Source organism: Corylus avellana, chromosome 1 (genome assembly GCF_965113065.1).
Source record: "Corylus avellana chromosome 1, dhCorAvel1.hap1.2, whole genome shotgun sequence".
In the NCBI taxonomy this organism is placed as follows: Eukaryota; Viridiplantae; Streptophyta; class Magnoliopsida; order Fagales; family Betulaceae; genus Corylus; species Corylus avellana.
This window is the reverse complement of record NC_142490.1, coordinates 41,744,467-41,763,918: the sequence shown is the minus strand read 5'-3', so window position 1 is coordinate 41,763,918 and position 19,452 is coordinate 41,744,467. Positions and strand designations below refer to the sequence as shown.

At 36.8% G+C, this 19,452-nt stretch overlaps 1 protein-coding gene, 4 non-coding genes and 1 pseudogene across 5 annotated transcripts; 5 read left to right on the top strand and 1 right to left on the bottom strand.

Annotated features, from left to right (window-relative positions):
- Positions 1 to 83: 83 nt before the first annotated feature.
- TRNAG-GCC (transfer RNA glycine (anticodon GCC)) lies at positions 84 to 154 on the top strand. Its single transcript has one exon. It is a non-coding gene; the product is annotated as a tRNA-Gly (tRNA).
- Positions 155 to 166: 12 nt separating this feature from the next.
- On the top strand, positions 167 to 239 carry TRNAF-GAA (transfer RNA phenylalanine (anticodon GAA)). Its single transcript has one exon. It is a non-coding gene; the product is annotated as a tRNA-Phe (tRNA).
- Positions 240 to 1,942: 1,703 nt separating this feature from the next.
- On the top strand, positions 1,943 to 2,013 carry TRNAG-GCC (transfer RNA glycine (anticodon GCC)). Its single transcript has one exon. It is a non-coding gene; the product is annotated as a tRNA-Gly (tRNA).
- Positions 2,014 to 2,024: 11 nt separating this feature from the next.
- On the top strand, positions 2,025 to 2,097 carry TRNAF-GAA (transfer RNA phenylalanine (anticodon GAA)). The gene has a single exon. It is a non-coding gene; the product is annotated as a tRNA-Phe (tRNA).
- A 561-nt stretch (positions 2,098 to 2,658) lies between these two features.
- LOC148589859 (cysteine-rich receptor-like protein kinase 10) lies at positions 2,659 to 5,711 on the top strand. Its single transcript, XM_088515453.1, has 7 exons — positions 2,659 to 3,448; positions 3,857 to 3,979; positions 4,122 to 4,242; positions 4,395 to 4,606; positions 4,721 to 4,958; positions 5,137 to 5,287; positions 5,397 to 5,711. The coding sequence occupies exons 1-7, from the start codon at positions 2,659 to 2,661 to the stop codon at positions 5,709 to 5,711; spliced, it is 1,950 nt and encodes a 649-aa protein (XP_088371579.1).
- A 368-nt stretch (positions 5,712 to 6,079) lies between these two features.
- Positions 6,080 to 11,560, bottom strand: LOC132169833 (L-type lectin-domain containing receptor kinase VII.1-like; annotated as a pseudogene).
- Between the last annotated feature and the right edge of the window lie 7,892 nt (positions 11,561 to 19,452).

The window sequence follows — 19,452 nt, the reverse complement described above, 5'->3', positions numbered from 1 at the left end:
AAATTGTTTGCCCCGGTGTATATAGAATAGTATTGCCCGACACACTTGGTTTTGAATTATATTATGACGTTTCTCAGCAGGAAGCACCAGTGGTCTAGTGGTAGAATAGTACCCTGCCACGGTACAGACCCGGGTTCGATTCCCGGCTGGTGCACTAATCGGATTTGCGGGGATAGCTCAGTTGGGAGAGCGTCAGACTGAAGATCTGAAGGTTGCGTGTTCGATCCACGCTCACCGCACGTTTCTTTTTGTTTTGTTTCAGCCCAACTTTTTCTTTTGGATGAATCAATTGGGTCTAGTTTCTCTCCCAAAGCCTTAGGAGGCCCAAAGCTTGGGCGTTTTAGGAAGAAAATATTTTGTAAATGATATGAGTTTTTTAAGATGTATTTTTGTTCCTTTTTTATAAAAAAATGTTGTAAATGATATGCTTCGAATTCATAATCTCTTTGATGTTACCATCATGACAAGATACTTGTGTGCTTTGTGAAATATTAGATGCTAGAAGAATCAAAATCTCTAAAATTAGTTAGAAAAATGTTTGGGTGTTACAACTTTTACTACTTCCTTATAAATTCACGTGATAGTTCTTATAGCACAACATGAGCGAAAAAGTATGCAATAAAATTTACCTAATAAATTTGATTGTTTAGTGGTTGACGTGAAAGTTCACATAAGTGTTACATATATAAGTATATTCCGACATCAGTTTGTACATCATTGTTCCATTCCATCATGAAAGACTTTTGGCTTGGACAATATTATTTTTTTGAATGAGTTTGCATTGGGTGGACTTTGGCATGACAACATGGGGAATGGATATAGGTAGCACTCAGTTTATTTATTATTATAACCAATAATGATTGTCAAAATGAGTAATTATCGACATTTCATCACCAAAAACTAATGTGCCGTGATCTTTTTTTTAAAAAAAAAAAATTAATTTTCATGCATCAAATGTTGTGAGAGAGTCGGAGAAACCATGTAGATAAAATGGTTTAAGTTCTGTGAAGACCTCAAACATTATCAACAACAACATTAAGGTCGTTGCTGATAACCAATATCGACGAATAAACTGCGACAACTTATTAACAACGATCAGTCATTGTTAAGTCATTAACGACGACTTTAGACTTTTAACAACAAACTTATAGTCATTGCTAAAGACCAAAATTCTTGTTGTGATTTTTTTTTTTTTGGCTAATTTATGTATCAAAGTAGAAAAGCTAGCATTTGAATTGGTAAAAAAATTTAGCTTTAGTATTTCAATAAGCAGAAAAAATCTCTCTCATTGTGTTTCAAGGTAGGTAAATGAATTTTCACTGATGTAAAATTTGTTAGGCAACTTGATCCTTAGAGCATTAATGTGGCTTAGCAATTTGACACTGAGATGAAGGAGTTTTTTTTTTTTTTTTTTTTTTTTTTCAAATAAGGGCGAGAAGAAAAAGGGAAAATTACCAACGAGGGTCTTTGCCACTTCTTAATCTAACAAAAAAAAAAATTTTAAGTGGGAATGCTTGTTTTCTTTTTCTTTTTTTTTTTGACATGTCCACACAATGAAAGGGGGAGGGGAATCCGAATTAGTGACTTCTGCTTTATGAGGCGTGATCCACTGTCGATTGAGCTACTCCTTAAAAACAAATGAAAATGCTTTCAAACACAAAGTACGAAGCGACCCATCTAACAACAAAGTGTGCATCCGAATTAGCATTTCGAAAAATCATCAAAATTTTATAATCAGGAATGAGATGAAGGCGTTATTTTGAAGATAAAGTTTGGTTTGGATGAAAGTAGTGCCTTTTGATTATGTATATAGTCTTTGAAAGCTGCGAAAGAAGAGAAGGGACCAGGTGTCTACATATATATGGCTTTGGCTGTCATATACATCATAGTATTGCCTGACAGATTTCGTTTTCAGTAATATTATGACGACCCTCAGCATGAAGCACCAGTGGTCTAGTGGTAGAATAGTACCCTGCCACGGTACAGACCCGGGTTCGATTCCCGGCTGGTGCATTATTTGATTTGCGGGGATAGCTCAGTTGGGAGAGCGTCAGACTGAAGATCTGAAGGTCGCGTGTTCGATCCACGCTCACCGCACTCACGCTTCTTTTTTTTTTTTTTTACGACTTTTGACAAGCAGGAAATATCATGGCAATTCGCTACCGGAGTAGTTTTGAGGCTTTCCACGGTGACATTTGGCTACCTGCCACAACAAGCAATCGGGGAAGCAAGGATGAACACGTATCCATGTTGTCATTGTCAGTGAACCACCTTCAGAAAAGACTTCCACATCACAGCTGAAAAGAGTTAACATAAATTCAGCACATGACTAACACTTGGCCCATCAAGCTAATATTCTATGCAAGTGCAAAGAGACCATCTTCCCATTATCCACTAAAGGTTCACTAAAGGCAGCATGTCTATTCATCCCATGATCCACTAATAGTAAATTATGGCTCTTGCATTTCTTTAAGTATTATATTGTAGCACCTATTGTAATCGTTAAGCAATTCTGCTATTTCATTAAGTCTTTCAGTCATTCTGAACAAATTCATACAACTTGTCTCCATTAATATTCACACACAAGAACAGAATAATGTTATTTTTACTTGTTTTCTCACACATGAGAGGATTATTTTCTTGTATAGATTTTCTATAATGTTGTTCATCCAAAAATCCTTCCTTTTTCTGTTATTTGTAGGCTGTGCGCTTATGATGAGCTCCATTAATTCCCAACCAACCTACAATTACCACTCGTGTGGAGATGAATCCAACAATTCCCCCAACACTTATTTCGAATCAAACCTCAAAGTCCTGCTGGGTGCTTTATCCACTAAAGCTTCCCAAGACTACAGCTTCTACAACCATTCCTCTAATGGCATCTACGCCCTGTTCCTCTGCCGGGGTGATGTTAACAGTAGTACCTGCAAAAGCTGTGTCAGCTATGCGGGTCAAGATATCACAACTCGGTGTCCATCAAACACAACTGCCATCATCTGGTTTGATGAATGCATGTTGAGGTACTCCGATGCTAATTTCTTTGGAGCGGGAGATACATTGCCAGGTCTATTCATGTGGAATGTCGAGAATACTACTTCCCCTGAGGAACCTAATTTTGGAGTACGAGCTCTAATGAACGGGCTAATAGAAGATGCTAGAGGAACAGATATGTTGTACAAGGCAGGTACCCGGTCTGGGGATAATGGGTCTGAGGTTAGATATGGTTTGGTGCAGTGTACTAGAGATATCAATGCTACTTCCTGCACCAATTGTTTGGAAAAGTCGATGACTAGTGCCAATCAATGTTGCGAAGGGAAGAAAGGGTGGCGTGTTTTGGCCCCAAGTTGTATTATAAGGTATGAGAGCTACCCATTCTTTCAGCCACCATCTCTGCCACTGCCACCGCAACCGCCACTGCCGCCTCAGCCACAGCCAGTGCCCGACAATGGTAAGACTAGTTCAACTTTTCCTGCCTCTGCATAATTTGGACCTATAAAAATGTGGATGTAGGCCAATTTGTAGATGCCTAGTCTTTTTTGATGAAAAAATAAACAGAGGATATAGAGAGAACCAAGGATAATGGCAAACTTGAATGTAGTAGAAGTTCTCCCACATGTTTGATTTAGAACTTGCATTTATCTGGAAAACTTAGTGGTATTGGAACCTTCATGACCAAATACTGAATCCATTATCTCTCTACTGAGTGGTAACAATGACCCTTGCAAAAAGAGGGTGCTTTTGGATTTGTCTTGTTTGTGACAGGTTGTGCAGGCTATATATATTCATATATTTGTTTCTGTCTTTTAAGAAAATATATTTGAACTTACATGAGTTGTATTGTATGGTGAGACAGGAGGAGGAGGGGGAGGAAAGAATACAAGAAAGATCGTAATCATTACCCTATCATCAATTGCAGTAGTTGCAGCCCTCTTGGGTTTCTGGTTTTATTCATACTTTGGCAGGAGGAAAAGACAAGAAGGTAGATTACATGTTACTAATTTCGGGGGGGAAAAGCCAACTAATTCTATTTGATATGTTAAATCTAATTAATTAGTGTGTTACTCTTGCTTAAAGAATGCACTTTAACCATTTTGAATACGTATTGTACCTCTTCTCTGCAGCTGTGGATGAAATAACATATGTTGAATCCTTGCAATTCAATTTTAGCATTATTAGAGCCGCCACAGACAACTTTTCTGACGCGAATAAGCTTGGAAAAGGGGGATTTGAGATAGTTTATAGGGTAAGAAAACATCATGATAAACAAAAAAATAAAAAATAAAAAATAAAAGGATCATTAGTTACTTGTCAAAAGGTATCAAACCAAGCCAATATTTTTCATTCTTTGAAGTTGGCTTGAAATGTTTTATTTGTTGCTTATTTTCATATAAACAAGATAGGCTTTCAAACGGACAAGAAATAGCTGTGAAAATATTATCAACAAATTCCGGACAGGGAGATGTGGAATTTAAGAATGAGGTCATGTTAGTGGCTAAGCTCCAACACCGAAATTTAGTTAAGCTCCTTGGATTTTGCTTGGAAGGAAATGAAAAACTTCTTATCTATGAGTTCGTGCCTAACACAAGCCTTGATCACCATATTTTTGGTATCTCTGAATTTCTACTCCTACATTATCATCAAAAAAAACTTTCAATCGGGTACCATAAAACAGCAAATTATGAAATATTTGACTTAAAAATATGATTTCATGAATATGCAGATCCCATGAAGCGTGTAGACTTAGATTGGGGAAGACGGTATAAAATTATAGGTGGCATTGCTCGAGGGCTTTTGTACCTTCACGAGGACTCTCGGCTTAGGATTATTCATCATGACCTCAAAACTGACAACATTTTATTAGATGCAAAAATAAATTCTAAAATTTCAGATTTTGGCATGGCAAGATTATTTGCATTGAATCAAACTGAAGGCAGTACAAATAGAATTGTTGGGACCTAGTATGTATCAAAACAAGTTATTGCTAATGATTACAACTATGCATGCTTGTGTAATTGATAAATTCCATCGGATTAACATGCCAAGAGGATAGGCAGTAGAAAATATTGAAATTTCAAAGTCATTAGCGACATTGTTACCATTCAAACTAAAGCAAAGTTTATTGATATTGATATGCAGTGGATATATGGCTCCAGAATATGCAATGTTTGGACAATTCTCAACAAAATCAGATGTCTTCAGTTTTAGTATCCTAATTCTGGAGATTGTAAGCGGTCAGAAAATTACTAGTTTTCAAAACACACAGAATGCAGAGTACCTTCTCTGCTATGTATGTGTATCAATTGGTACATTCCTAACATTTATTAAAAAGGAAGTTGAAAACTAATTATACAGCCTTTTGTTTAACATTGATATGGCTCATTGATATAATTTTGCAGGCATGGACAAATTGGAGGGATGGGATAGCTTCGAATCTCATAGATCCCACGTTAATGAAGGGCGGTCCAAAAATCGAAATGATGAGATGTATTCACATCGGTCTGCTGTGTGTTCAACAAAATGTAGCCGACATACTAGACATGACATTAGTTCTTCTCATGCTTAATAGCGATTCTGTTGCGCTCGCTTTACCTACACAACCTGCAAGCTTTATGCAGGTCAACGTTGGGTCAAGCAAATCACTGCAACTGGACAGCAATTGTGGGGGAACTAATTATGTGGCTTCAATTACTGAAGAGTTATCTCCTAGGTGATACCTTTCCATGTCTTGATTCAATCTCGGCTACAGTTCATCTAATGTCCCGGGACCATAAATATAAATCCAGCCAAGTATATGATTTGAAAATATTTGTAGGTGATTATGGTTTGTTCATGGGTTTTGATGTGGGTGTTTTATTATATATATATTGAAACTTAACTGAACTAGAACATTGTGTACATGAATACCTAAAAAAGAATTGTCTTCTCTACAATACCCAACACCAATTAACATGAATGAATCTATGAAGAAGTGTGCAAGAACAAAACGAAAAATCCTTGATTCCCCAATGTTTGAGGAAACCTTGTGTTGCTTCTGAGCTAATAGAACAAATGACCCTCAATTGTCATTCATGATGCGGATTCACCTGCCCTCCAACATAGTATTGGACCAAGAGAGAGACATGGCAGAAGAGTAGGACTGCCGAATATCTTCAAATGTTGGGTGTGATGAACAGCCAAAATTTCGTGGAATCTCAGACAACCTACACATGGATTTCATTCTTTGGAGAAAATATGTATCCATATCCTCAATTTTCCCCTTCAAGACTTTCACTACTTGTCTCATGGTTGGCCGGGAAGTTGGGTCAGGGTATGCACACAACAAGCCCAAATGAAGCACCCTACCCACTTCTTCCTCATCATCTCACCTCTAGCCTTCAATCTCTCATCAAGAGCATTCAATAATTGCCTTTGTAGCATCAATTGCCATGCCCAATCTACCAAAGGTGGCTTCCCTTCCTCTATAGGCCTCCTCCCACACATGACTTTTAAAATCAAGACACCAAATCCAAACACATTGGTTTGAGCCGATGCCCGCCCGCTCCTAATCACTTCCGGTGCCAAATATCCGACGGTACCGACCACCCTAGTCGTGTTAGGCACTTGTCCATGGTCGTGCATTCGGGCTAATCCAAAATCATTGTCAAGTAACACATTGCTGACCTTAATGTCCCTATGTAGGACTTTTGATTCCCACCCCTCATGTAAGTACAAGACTGCTGAAGTCACATCTTTCAAACACCCATTTGTCCAAACTCCCATTTTCCATATAGTCATAGACCAACAAGAAGTTGACCTTGTCTCTCTTGCACCGCCCTCTCAACCCCACCCAACTTCTATGCTTCAATCTCCCAAGGCTTGAAATTTCAGCCAAAAATACTCTCATCCCACCATTTTCATGCGAAATGCATTTCACTGCAATCTTTGTCCCTCCTGCTAAAACACCCTTATAGACCTTCCCATTCCCTCCACTTCCAATCGCATTTTCTTCTGAGAATTCGCTTGTGGCCGCCTCTATTTCTTTGTATGACATTCTGTGTGGCCAATACTCTAATTCCCATTCTTCCATTTCCTCTCTCTTCCTAGCTCCCCTTCGCTTCGTCTTGATAGAGAACAGAGCAAACAGAGCACAACGACCGACACCGGAGAAACCTCCCACTGTGATTCCTGCAATAAACTGTTTGGATCGAAATATTGAACCCTTCGGAAGAACAAACGATGGCAAACCTGTGGTAACCAACTCTTCGCTTAACGAAAGGTTGGAATTACTAAAGCTCCAAGCCAAAATCTTGTGGCTTTCAACTAATTGTCCGGTACCACTAGTAAGTCCAACATACATTTCATCCTCAAAAACCTCAGAAAGATCAAGAGAAACATTCAACAAAGGCTTCCGAGGTCTTTTCATGCCTGCCGGAGCCATAGTAACATTAATCAAAGAATCTGAATAGTCAATCCAAACTTGGTAATTTTCACCACTATTCAACTTCAATTCCTTGAATGACTTCTCATCATCAGCATTGCTGCTGATGTCGCTTCTTTGGTTGTCGGGCCAGTACGCAGCATTGTGTGCTGCCTTTGATTTGAGGGAGTTCAGGTCATTGTTGGCGCTTTTGCCATCGAATTCTTGGTTCTTAAACACATCAAACTCGACACCAAAGACAGGGTCGTTGGGATTGTCGTTGTTGGTGAAGTTGAAAAGGCCTAGATGTTGAGCTGAGCTCGCGCCTTCGACGCCAGTTATGGAAACAAAAAGGAAAACTATGCCATGCCCAGGAAGAGTATTCTTGTAAGGAGCCATCGAGAAGATGAAAGAAGTTGAGAAAGGATATACATAAGAATAGTTTGGCTTTTTAGCTGGGATCTTTTCCGAGTAAAGTGCCAGACCGATTGAGAAATGTGTTTTGTTAGTGAGCGTTAGAATACGAGATTCAACGGTGGCCAGGCCGTAGAGTAACATATCGGAGGAGTTGAAGCCATTGAAGACGAAATCAACAGCCGATATGGATTGGAAGAAGAGGAAAAGTGGCAGCAGAAAGCATAGTAGGAAAGGATGTTGGTGTTTATGCTTATTCACGGGGATATATAGCTAGGAAAATGAAACGGGGAATTAGTGGAAGAGAGATGAGCAGGTGGATCCGAGAAAAGAAAGGTAGTGTTGGAAGAGGAGTTACTGAACATTCTTAATCAACTTATATTGATTGGGTTTTTATATTTTTTTGTCAGAAGGCAGAAGGCAGCCAGATAGTGAGGTTGGTATGAATCAACATTTTCATAGAAGATTTATTTTAGTGCAGTCAATGGAAAAAATGGAAACTTGGGTACTTTTCAAAACGAGACCCAATTTCAAGGAGTAATGCTACAAGTCCTTGTGTTCATCTTGAGTCCCTCTAAAAATGATATGGCTATTAAAATTATCATTGAACTTGTAATTGATCATTATAGAATTTTGATCAAATAGTGATTTTAATAGTCACATCATTCTTGGAGAGACACAAGAGAGACTTTTAGAATTACTCAATTTCAAGCATCTATTGTTGGAAAGTTCGTAGAAGGTTCTTTTCACGGTGACTACAAATAAAACATCTTTTTTTTTTTTTTTTTTTTTTTTTTTTAATTCAAAGGGGGATGGTCGGGGGGTCATCTCAAAGTTAAAATGAAAAATAATTGGTAGATTGTTAATTACATTTAGTTGACTTATATACAACTATTATACAATTGAATCACGTAACATTAAAAATTAGTCATTGGATTAGCATTTGATTTTTAACAAGTATTGATCCGGGTTAATTTTTAGTGGCACGTCATCTAGTTGTATGGAATTTGTATAGGAATCAACAACCACTGATTTAATACTGATTCAATAGCTGATTTTTATTGTTATATCATTAATTAGTTGCATAAAAGTCTACTAAATAACTTTGCTTTGTTTTTTTTGGTCTTTTGTTTTCTGTTATCGAAACCAAAATATTAACAACCAACTCAAAACACAAAATACTCTTAAAAAATACAAAATTAATTTTTACTTTTATATAATTAGAACACTTTCTCAAAATGCAAAAGCAATATGTTGAGTGCAAAAGTTAGCACTACTCTGAACTTTTCTAACCATTCAAGAGAAGGAAGCAAGGATGGTGGAGAAAAAAAAATATATCCTCAATGGTGGAGGAGATTTGTTTGTCGTAAAATGTTTGTTCTATCTCTCAAGGGAAGGGGGAGCGGGGATTTGAACTAGTAACCTCTGTTTCATGAGGCGTGGTTCACAGCCGATTGAGCTACCCTTCAAGGGACAGTTTAAGTTATTTTAATTGAATAATGATATATACTATACATCATCCCACTTTATCCTATTGGATTAGTGTGGCAGTTTTCATCGGCCATTTGTGTTTTTTTTTTTTTTTGGTTCTTTTAATAATGACTAATCCAAAGGTTGATGGACATTGCCACATCAGTCCAATAAAATGAAAATGAGATGAAGATAGATGAAAAATAATTGGTGTCAACCATTAGATTTGCGGGGTCTACCATTAATTTATGCAGGATCAACATAAGTCCACAAATCTAATGATTTTTTTTTTTGAAATGTGGACATTGCCACATCAGTCCACAAATCTAATGATTGATTTGCAAGATGACATGAGTAAAATATTGACACCAATCATTTCTCAAGATATAATATATAGCATTACTCAATTTAATTTAATTTACGCCTGGTACAACAAAAGTGCAAAGAGGTTGTACTTAACTAAAGCATTTTAATCCTTTTTCCCCATTTCAATTAGAAAAATAAAAAATACAACTAAAGCATTTTGGATTTCATGAATTTTCTTCCTTCTCTATACATTGAGACAGACTGTGCTTGACAACCAAGATATTTGCAAAGAAGATGAAGTTCATGAAACTTGAGAATTTTTTTTTTTTTTTTTTTTTTATTTTTATAAGTTGAAACTTGAGAACATTAAATCAAGTCTATCAAGAATGATCCTTTTATGTAAAGTTTGATTCCTCATCGCTCCCATTAAGGGGGGTTAGAAAGAAGAAAGAAGAAAGACCAACAAAGACCAGTACAAAAGTCTCTACTTCTGACATGTATATGTGCAACCCTGCACTATCTTCTTTTTTTTTTTTTTTTTTTTTAATGAATAAAAGTCATTGAAAAACGGCCAACCCTGCACTATCTTTTCTTCAATTCCAAGCGCTACTTCCCACCAAAAGAAAAATACCTTCAATATATATATAATCAACAAGAGCATTATTCCTTATAATCCCCTCTTTGGAAAGTTCCTCGTACTGGGTATATATATATATATATATAATCTTTAAATGTTGGTTAAAAGCCCAGTTCAAAATCCTTATCCTGTCTTCACAGCTCAACATCTTCCTATCACATTCAATCACCCACTTGTCCAATAAACTCCCATTTTCCATATAGTCGTAGACCAACAAGAAGCTCCCCGCCTTGTCTCTCTTGCACCACCCTCTCAACCCCACCAAACTTCTATGCTTCAATCTTCCAAGGCTTGAAATTTCAGCCAAAAATTCTCTCATCCCATCATTGTCATGCGAAATGCATTTCACTGCAATCTCTGCCCCTCCTGCTAAAACACCCTTATAGACCCTCCCATTCCCTCTATTTATAATGAGGACAAATCCTCCTATGCATTAACCAGCGTGAAGCATAACAATCTTTTATGTTCTTATATGGTATCAACGCCTAAATATTCAAACCCGTTTTGGTTCGGACATTGAAAGCATACTGGAGCCCTTGTTGAAGGTGCATAGGGTGATCCCTACACCAGACTGTATAAATATACAGGAAGGCAATATGACTTCCCGTGGAGATAATCGGTCAAAAGACACAACTCTTGGTGAAGAGTTGAGTTGGGACTCTATAAATAGAGTCCTAGGAAAACACAAACATAATTCCAACAATCTCAATATATAGTTTTACGTAAGTGAGATTGGGTGTTTTTCAAGTTCTCATGATCTCCACAAGATTTCCACCCTAACGGGAGAAATCCTTCCTGAGATTAATTATACAAGATCCTACGATCCTTCAGAATCCAACACTTGTAAGCTTATTGTCGTCTTTGGTTCAACCTAGCTAGTGCATGTTTTCATCGAGAGAGCATCAAAGATACGATGAAGCTGATTTCTGCTTTATAGTTTAATAATGTTGGTAATGATATTGTCTTGTCTCCTCTTTGTGTATGTAAGGATGACTTTTCTAAGATTGCTACATTCTCCAATGAGCTCAAATAATGAGCAAATACTCATTTGATATACGTTGATTCGCAAGAAGCATATGTTTTTCAATTACTGCAAAACATTGAATGCAGAAAGAATTTTAAACCAACCGAAAGATTGTTTTTGGACTCGCTTGATCCACGTTCTTGGGAATTTTCTTCCCTGTATGATTCACCCTATCTAGCTGGTTTCCTTTCTCTGCTGTAAACTTTCCATTATAGATTGATTTCTTCTCTGCAGAAAACCTTCCATAGCAGTTGATGATTGATTGCTTTCATTACACATACCTTCCCACAACAGATTGATTACTTAATTCCATATAACAAATTGATTGCTTTCTTTCAAGCTATTCCTTAGATGCTGTAGCTCATAAATCACTTGTATTCTGTAAATTGTTTTTGTTCCACGCCCAAAGCAGAGATATGACCAAATTGTTTTCATTACATATTAGAGCAGCCTACGTAATTAGACGTCAGAGATATGACCAGTCACATACATCTGAAGGAATTTCCTGGTTTTGAGAAAAACTCTGTCCTTTATAAATTAGGTTGGAAAAATTTCTAAAAACTCTGTCCGAGAATATAACAATCCATTAACGTTGCGTAATATCAGTGGGAGTTGTCTCTTCTGGGTGCTTTAGAGATCATTTGATTAGTTCAGATGAAATCATGCAGATCGACTGTGACTTGCTCAACAATCTTTCTCACATGTGAGTCCATCACGTCCAGCACCATTCGATCAAACCAGATAACATCATTGAGATTTTGACGAGCCTTTTAATGATAAAGCATAAATGGCAATCACTCAGCATCCTTTGATGTTCGAATTTGGTTTTTCACTCCTTTATGCATTCTTAACAACACCATTTACGTATTCAATTCTCCTTTTTTTTCATTCAAATCAAGAATGGGAAAGACCCTCCCTCGTAATCCCTTTTCTCATTTGAATAAAAACAAAAACAAAAAATCTCCTTTCTAATCAATGGTTGCTATCCAACCCAAAAACGGAAATAGCAATGATAATTGATAACAATCCATTAACGTTGCCTAGAACTTTCAACATAATGGGAGTTGTCGCTAGGTGCTTAAGAGATGTAAATTCAGATGAAATGCTATTACAATCAAAATATAATAATATAGTACTACTAGTGGCAGATTTTATCTCATTACAATATATATCCATTTCTCTCCTTCCAACACACCCACTTTTAGTTTACAAGTAATGCTAGAAAGAGGATTAGAGTTCTCTTGAGAAATTATTGGGATCAATATTTTGCACTTATATATATATATATATATCAACCATTAGATTTGTGGACTTATGAGGACCCCACATAAGTCAATGGTGGATCCCACAAATCTAATGGTCGATATCTTAAATTTGTAGGAGAATATGAGAAAAATATGGACAAATTATTGACATCAATCATTTCTCGAGTTCTCGTAGTGTCTTCTGTATTGTGACATGACTTTTAAAATCACCAATAGATCAAAATCTAATAATGATCATTTCAAATTTAATGGTAATTTTAAAAGCCAAATTTCATTTGAGAGGACACAAGGAAAACTCTAGTCCTTCTAGCATTACTTTTGGTTTACGAAAACTAGAATTATATTCAATTTGGTCATAGGAGGAAGATGAAGAGTCAAAAAGTTCAAAAATAAGATCCAAAGAAAAGTGTTAGAAAAAAAAAAAAAAAAAAAAAAAGGTTAAGAGAATTTTGAAAAGAAGCTTGTGTTTTTTATGTGTGAAACTTTATAATAACTTGGACTATTTATAGCTGAATTGCGATTGAAATCAAAAATTAAAATAAATAAATAAATAAATAAAATTGCTTCTTTACGTTTTGGCATTCATTTTGTGTATATCACTGCTTAGTTGGCATGATCTATCCACCATTGATTTTTTTTTTTTTTTTTTTTTTAATTTAGGATGGATGGAATTTTTTTTTTTTTAGAAAAACATAATATTTCATTCAATAATATCATGAGCATAAAGCTCTTACATCACAGAGCAAAGTTCTGAAGCAACCATAGCATAAAGCTACAAGATTACCAGGTTTAGTACAAGATTCAAGACCAATCCGCTAACCCATGACTAAAATCAGATTTAATACTAGATTTGTGACAGACAGACTCAACCAAATGCATGGATAGCAATTATTCCTCGACCCTGAGAGCGGAAAGACTCTCATGCCGAAACTCTTCCTCCTCGACCCAAAAGTCAGGATAATGATCACATCCACAACCCAAAGGTCTGGACTAAAACTAATTAACCCGAAGGCGACATAGATCGAGTGAGAGAGGAAAGAGCCTTATTACAAACCGAAACAAAACATGGAAATTAAACAATACAGGGAAAAAACACACTCCAAAACACAAATACATCTTAAAGAAGCAACAGAACAAGGAAATAAAACAAGAAAAAAAATAGCACACTCCGATCACGCACACGTCGGAAACCGAAAACCAAAGGGGCATTGGAAGCTCATCACAGCGGGGACATGTTGAAAGGCCCAACAGTGGACGGTGGGCGGCGAACAGGCACTGAGAAGACCGGCAAAGCAGGACCTGAAACAATCACAAACAAGAAAAAAAGAAAAAACAACAAGGAACCACCAAAACAGGGAAAAGGAGCACAAAGTGGGAAGACGGTAGCCGAAAGGGAGCCGGACCCGTGTAGGCCTGAAACCGCCGCGTAAGGGGCATGGGAGCTCGACGCGGTGGGGACGCATGGAAAAAAACCCTAATAGCGGGCAGCGAAGCGGAGACACAAGTCGGCGGCGACCACAGACAAAATTCGAACCCACAAAGAGCCAAAACAAGGCCAAAGAGCCCGCTGCAGAAAATGAAGGCAGGGGAAGAAAAGCGGCAGGGAATGGGCAAAAAGGGAGAAAAACGGAGGGGGAAAAGAGCGGCAAGGAATGGGAAGAGATGAGGCACCGGAGCTAGAGCATCAGGTAAATAGCTAGCACCAGAGCGAGGAGGACGAGGGGAAGAGGTAGGCTGCCAAACGGCCAACCCTCCTCCCCTATGTGGCTGCAGGGTTTCGCTTAACTTAACAAAGATATACACGAGATTGATGCGATAATGCAAAGTATCATTTCTCTTGAAATTTATTTTTTTTGATATTTTAAAAAGTGAATATTCTTTTAAAATTCTCGAAGAAAAAAAATTATTCTCATAATATGCCTGAGTATATTATGAGAATATTCAATTACAATTCTAAAAGGAAATTCTCGTAATATGCGTGAGAATATTCTATCACAATTCTCAATAATAAAAATGCGTTTACGTACATACTCTCGTCAAACTACCACCCAATAAATAATGTCCCACAAATTTTCAATTGTGACAACGTCTCTTCCAAACTACGAAAACATTGTCAATGTCTCTCACATGACTAGCAAAAAGATAAAAATGCACCTATAGATTTCTCAATAAGACAAAAATACTATTTATAATTTAAAAAAAAAAAAAAATTTAAAAGGAAAAAAATTTTAATTTAAAAAAATTAAAACAAAAATTTTTTTATTTTACTGAGGGTAATCTTGTCATTGGGGAAACATTGACAATTTTTGTTTTTTTTTTTTTTTTTGAAAAATATGGAACTTTCATTGATGAAATTTCATAAGCATAAAGCTCTTACATTATAGAACATACATCTCTGAAAAATGAAGGTTACAAAGTCATAAAAATGATTTCAAATTTCCGCTAACCCATGTATAATTACATTTAAGGAACAGAACTGCTTCGTGCAGACTAGATCTAGGACATGGGTAGCCTAAATACAAAACAAAAATAAAAAACAATTAGAAACTAAAAATTCAGCCGTGAAAGTTAAGTCCCTACACCGATCTACTTCATCCTCAACCCGAAGGCCAGGACAAGAAATTAAAACTCAACCTGGTGGCGAGGACAAACAAAATTGAAAATTCTAAACCGACTCCAATTATCACCAACTCAAACGTCTATGAGTTTTACAGAAAATAACCAGAAAGCAGATCTAACTTAGCAGTAAACAGATAAATATCAAAACAAACATTCACCAAAATATGAACAATCACACACAAAGATTTTGGTTACGAAGAGGAAACCTTTTAGAGAACTTTCTAAATGTAAAACCTCTCCGGGGCAGCCAAACCCAGGAAATCAATTCACTATATAGAAGAATAAGGAATACAAGAAGAATAACAAAACCTTTGACTCTCCCTTGTACACGACAAGTGACCCACTTGACTTCTACCTCAGTAGCCCTTTCCAGAACATCTGGCACGATTCTTCTAAAAGATTTCCTTTCACCGGAACTCCGATTGGCTTCACGTATTTTCTCTTCAACAATAATCTAGAACAAATTCTCTCTCTCAAAGCACTCTAATTTTTCTAAATAAAATACGTAAGTTACAATGGCAAACTCCCGTAGCTTAAATAGAAAAATACACAACATAAGACTGTCGTGTCCGGACATGGTAGATCTGAGGTCCGGACATGGCTAGGATTACTTATTCGTAACCTAGTGATGTCCGGACCTCCAATTCGTGTGTCCGGACATCTCAACAAAAACGTGTTCTCTGGAACTGATGTCCGGACCCAACTTCTGGAGGTCCGGACATCTCCTTCAAAAACGTGTTCTCTGGAACTAAGGTCCGGACCCAACTTCTGGAGGTCCGGACATCTCCTTCAAGCATCACTTTCTGGAACTGGGGTCCGGACCCGGGGAATTGAGGTCCGGACCCTGCTTGAAAAATCAAGTTTCTGGAAATGGGGTCCGGACCCGGCTTCTGGAGGTCCGGACCCGGACTGTCCAGTCTTCATCAACAACTCCGATCGATGGGCGTTTGTGGTCCGATTGAGCTGAAATTTTGCAGGGACGTTCATAACACATGAATCTACATTATGAACGGTGGAGATTGGATTCTGAGCATTCTATATCAGTGTTTGAGCCGTGAACAGTATCATCTGCATTTTGGAACTGAATTAAGCCAACACAAGAACTAACAAACTCCCCCTTTGGCAATTCAGTGACAAAACCAAAATGTCGAGTCAATCCCAGCATCTCCCCATATTTACTCCCCCTTTTTGTCACAGAATGACAAAAGGTCTTCATGTTTCCTGAAACACTTCACAAAATACATCAAGGCATATGTGGAACAAGAAGACATAAATAAAACTCATGAAAAAAATGATGCGTGATTATAAAGAAACATCAGCAAAACTCCCCCTCAATGTATGACTCAATTAACAACAGGAAACTGGAAAGGCAAAGCATGTTTCTCCCCCTTTAAAAGTTAAATGAACACACATGATAACACATCAATGACTCATGTATTGCACAATGAATATCCAAAAGCTTTCCTTTTTTTTTTTTTTTTTTTAAAAAAAAAAAAAAAAAAAAAAAAAACAAAACACCAAAGAAAACTTGTATAGATAAGCAATAGATCATGCATGCTCGTATGAATATCTGAACAATTCGGAGTGATCAACAAGCTACACTTACACCGTAAATGTACCATATGCATGACACAACCTTGGTCTGTGAATGCAGTCAAGTAGGCAATAATCAGAAATCTCATGTGATGGTGTAGTGTGTGAGTACTCCCATTAACTAAGATTTCATCAATGAAAGGTAAATCTAGGCAGACATTTTGTAAAGGAAGACCAGCAGTCTGATTCAAACCACAGTAAAACCTTATAATGTTAGGACCTAGATTCCCTCATCCGATACACTCCCCCTGAGACTGATCATTTTCGTTTACCATGTCCTTTAGTAATCATCTATTTCCGCAATGATTTGATCACTGATTCTTTCTTTAGGGACAGACAGAAGCAAAATGAAATCATCTGAGCTTATTTTATGCCTTTTTTTTTTTTTTTTTTTTGGAAAATGGTGGAATTTTTTGGAGCTAGGTTCAACTAACGAGTTGGTCAAGTGGCAAGATTCTACACTGCCTATCTTCCAAACAAAATGTTTTCTCCAAATTTCCAAACATATAACAAAAATCTAAACCTAATGGGGGCAAAAAGTGCACAATTTCGAACATGAGAAAAACTGACTCTTACTCCTTTAACAGTCTTCAGAAAAACAAGGTATATCAGAAACATATGGAGCAATAGATGTAAATTGCAGAAATATTGACCCCACTCATATGTAAAATATTCATTTGAGCACAAAACATGAGAAACTGAGTATCTAACAATTAAAACAATCTAAAAGAATAAAAAATAATCAAAGAAAATAAAAACAAAGCAAACAAAAATTAAGAAAAAAAAAATGCCCTAGAACAGCTATAGACAAATATCAATATGCTCAATTTCTAGGCATGGTCTATGTGCCCACCTAATCTAGGTGAGTCCATTACCACTCCCCCTCAATGGGTGAATGGTATTAATCTTCTTGACCCAAACTTTCTTCACATCAGAGACAACTGTGTGACTCTTATCCAAGACATCTAACCGTGTTACTACGTCTCTCATCATGTTGAATAATTTCTCATAACTATTTCTAGAATGGAAATATTCTCTTTTAGGCTCATGACTGTTAAGCTGAAAACACTTAGGACGAATATGTCCAATCTTACCACAGTTATGACACGTAGGAATAAACCTTTGAGAAGGTTGGTTCCTTAACATGTGCATACTTCTCGACTTAGAACTAGACATATAGGAATCAGTTAGAGTTCCCTTACCTTTTTCATCTTTGGAAATTTGAGGAGAAATTACCTTCTTTTCAGCCAAGCTATCTTCTTTGTTCACTGGTTTCACAAAAATCATCTTTGAAGAAGAAGCAACATTAGTAGATAAAATAGCAGATTTATCAAAACCCAATCCAGTTCTATCAAACGAATGTTTCTGATTATGTAGCATTTGATTTAGCTTTTCACTAGAGAATTTTGTTAAATGATTCTTTGATTCATTCAGTTCATTCTCTAAGGATTTCACTTTGGCAATTAGCATTTGATTTTCAGACATCAAAGTATTATGAGTAGCAAGAGAATCAGTTAAGGTGACAGAAAGTTGATCATTTTCAAGATTAACCTCATTGAGTTTCTTCAATTACTGCTTATTCAGCTTTTTCAGTTTAGTGTATTCCACAAAGAGATTATTATAAGCATTTTGCAAATCATCTTCTTCTTCCGAATCATTATCGGACACACCTTGTTTGTCTTGAGAATTACACTCACTATTCTCATGCTCACTCTCATAACTAACTCCAAATGCTAAGTAATTAACTCCTTGTTCAGCATCGTCCTTGTCTGACTCATCACTTTGAGTCACATTAAATGCCTTGCCATTTGACTTTCTCAAGTTAGCACAGTCAACACGAATGTGTCCATGTCCTCCACATTCGTGACACTTGATACCTTTAGGTGACTTTCCTTTCTCAACATTCTCATTTCTAGATTTTTCAGAAAATTGTGAATTGCTATTTCTAAGATTTCCTTTCTTGGCTCTAAAGAATTTCCTAAACTTCTTAGCAAACATAGCAATTTCTTCCTCATTTCCAGAATCCTCATCAGATGAACCACAAGAGTCAACCTTAACATTTTTTGCCTTAAGAGCAATATTTTTGGTGTTCTTGTGTTTAGGAAGAATTAGCTCAAAGGTCTGAAGGGAACCTACAAGTTCTTCTACTCTCATAGTATCTAAGTCCTTGCTCTGTTGTATAGCAGCAATTTGGGGAATAAACCTCTCAGGCAAAGATCTTAAGATTTTTTTCACCACTTTAGCATCATCCATTTTCTTTCCCAAATTAATGGTAGAATTTCTAATGACACTAAGCTTTGAATAGAATTCATCAAAAGTTTCATCTTCCTGCATTCTAATCTCCTCAAACTGAGAAACCAACATTTGAATTTTTGAAGTTCTAACAACCTTAGTTCCTTCATGTGTGATTTCTAAAGTTTCCCAGGCTTCCTTAGCTATTTCACATCTAGAAATTCTAGAAAATTCCTCATTTGAAACAGAGATGTAAATAGCATTTATAGCTTTGTCATTCGCAGTAGCATTATTCTTTTCCTCTGTTGTCCATTCAGCTATTGCTTTTTCTGGACGTGTCCATCCAGATTCGACAATATGCCAAACATTAATGGATTTAAAATATGCTCTCATACGAATTTTCCAAAGCGTATAATTTGTTCCGTCAAAGACGGGAAGAGAATTAGGAGCAACAGTATGAGACATTTGATATGGAGCCTCGGATCACACTCAGGAA

What these genes read in the sequence shown, in the direction of transcription:
- LOC148589859 (XM_088515453.1), top strand. Translation starts at nt 2,659, where the DNA reads ATGTTGTTCATCCAAAAATCCTTCCTTTTTCTGTTATTTGTAGGCTGT. An exon ending in GGATTTGAGATAGTTTATAG is followed by an intron (nt 4,243 to 4,394) that starts GGTAAGAAAACA and finishes TTCATATAAACA; the next exon opens with AGATAGGCTTTCAAACGGAC. An exon ending in CAGAGTACCTTCTCTGCTAT is followed by an intron (nt 5,288 to 5,396) that starts GTATGTGTATCA and finishes ATAATTTTGCAG; the next exon opens with GCATGGACAAATTGGAGGGA.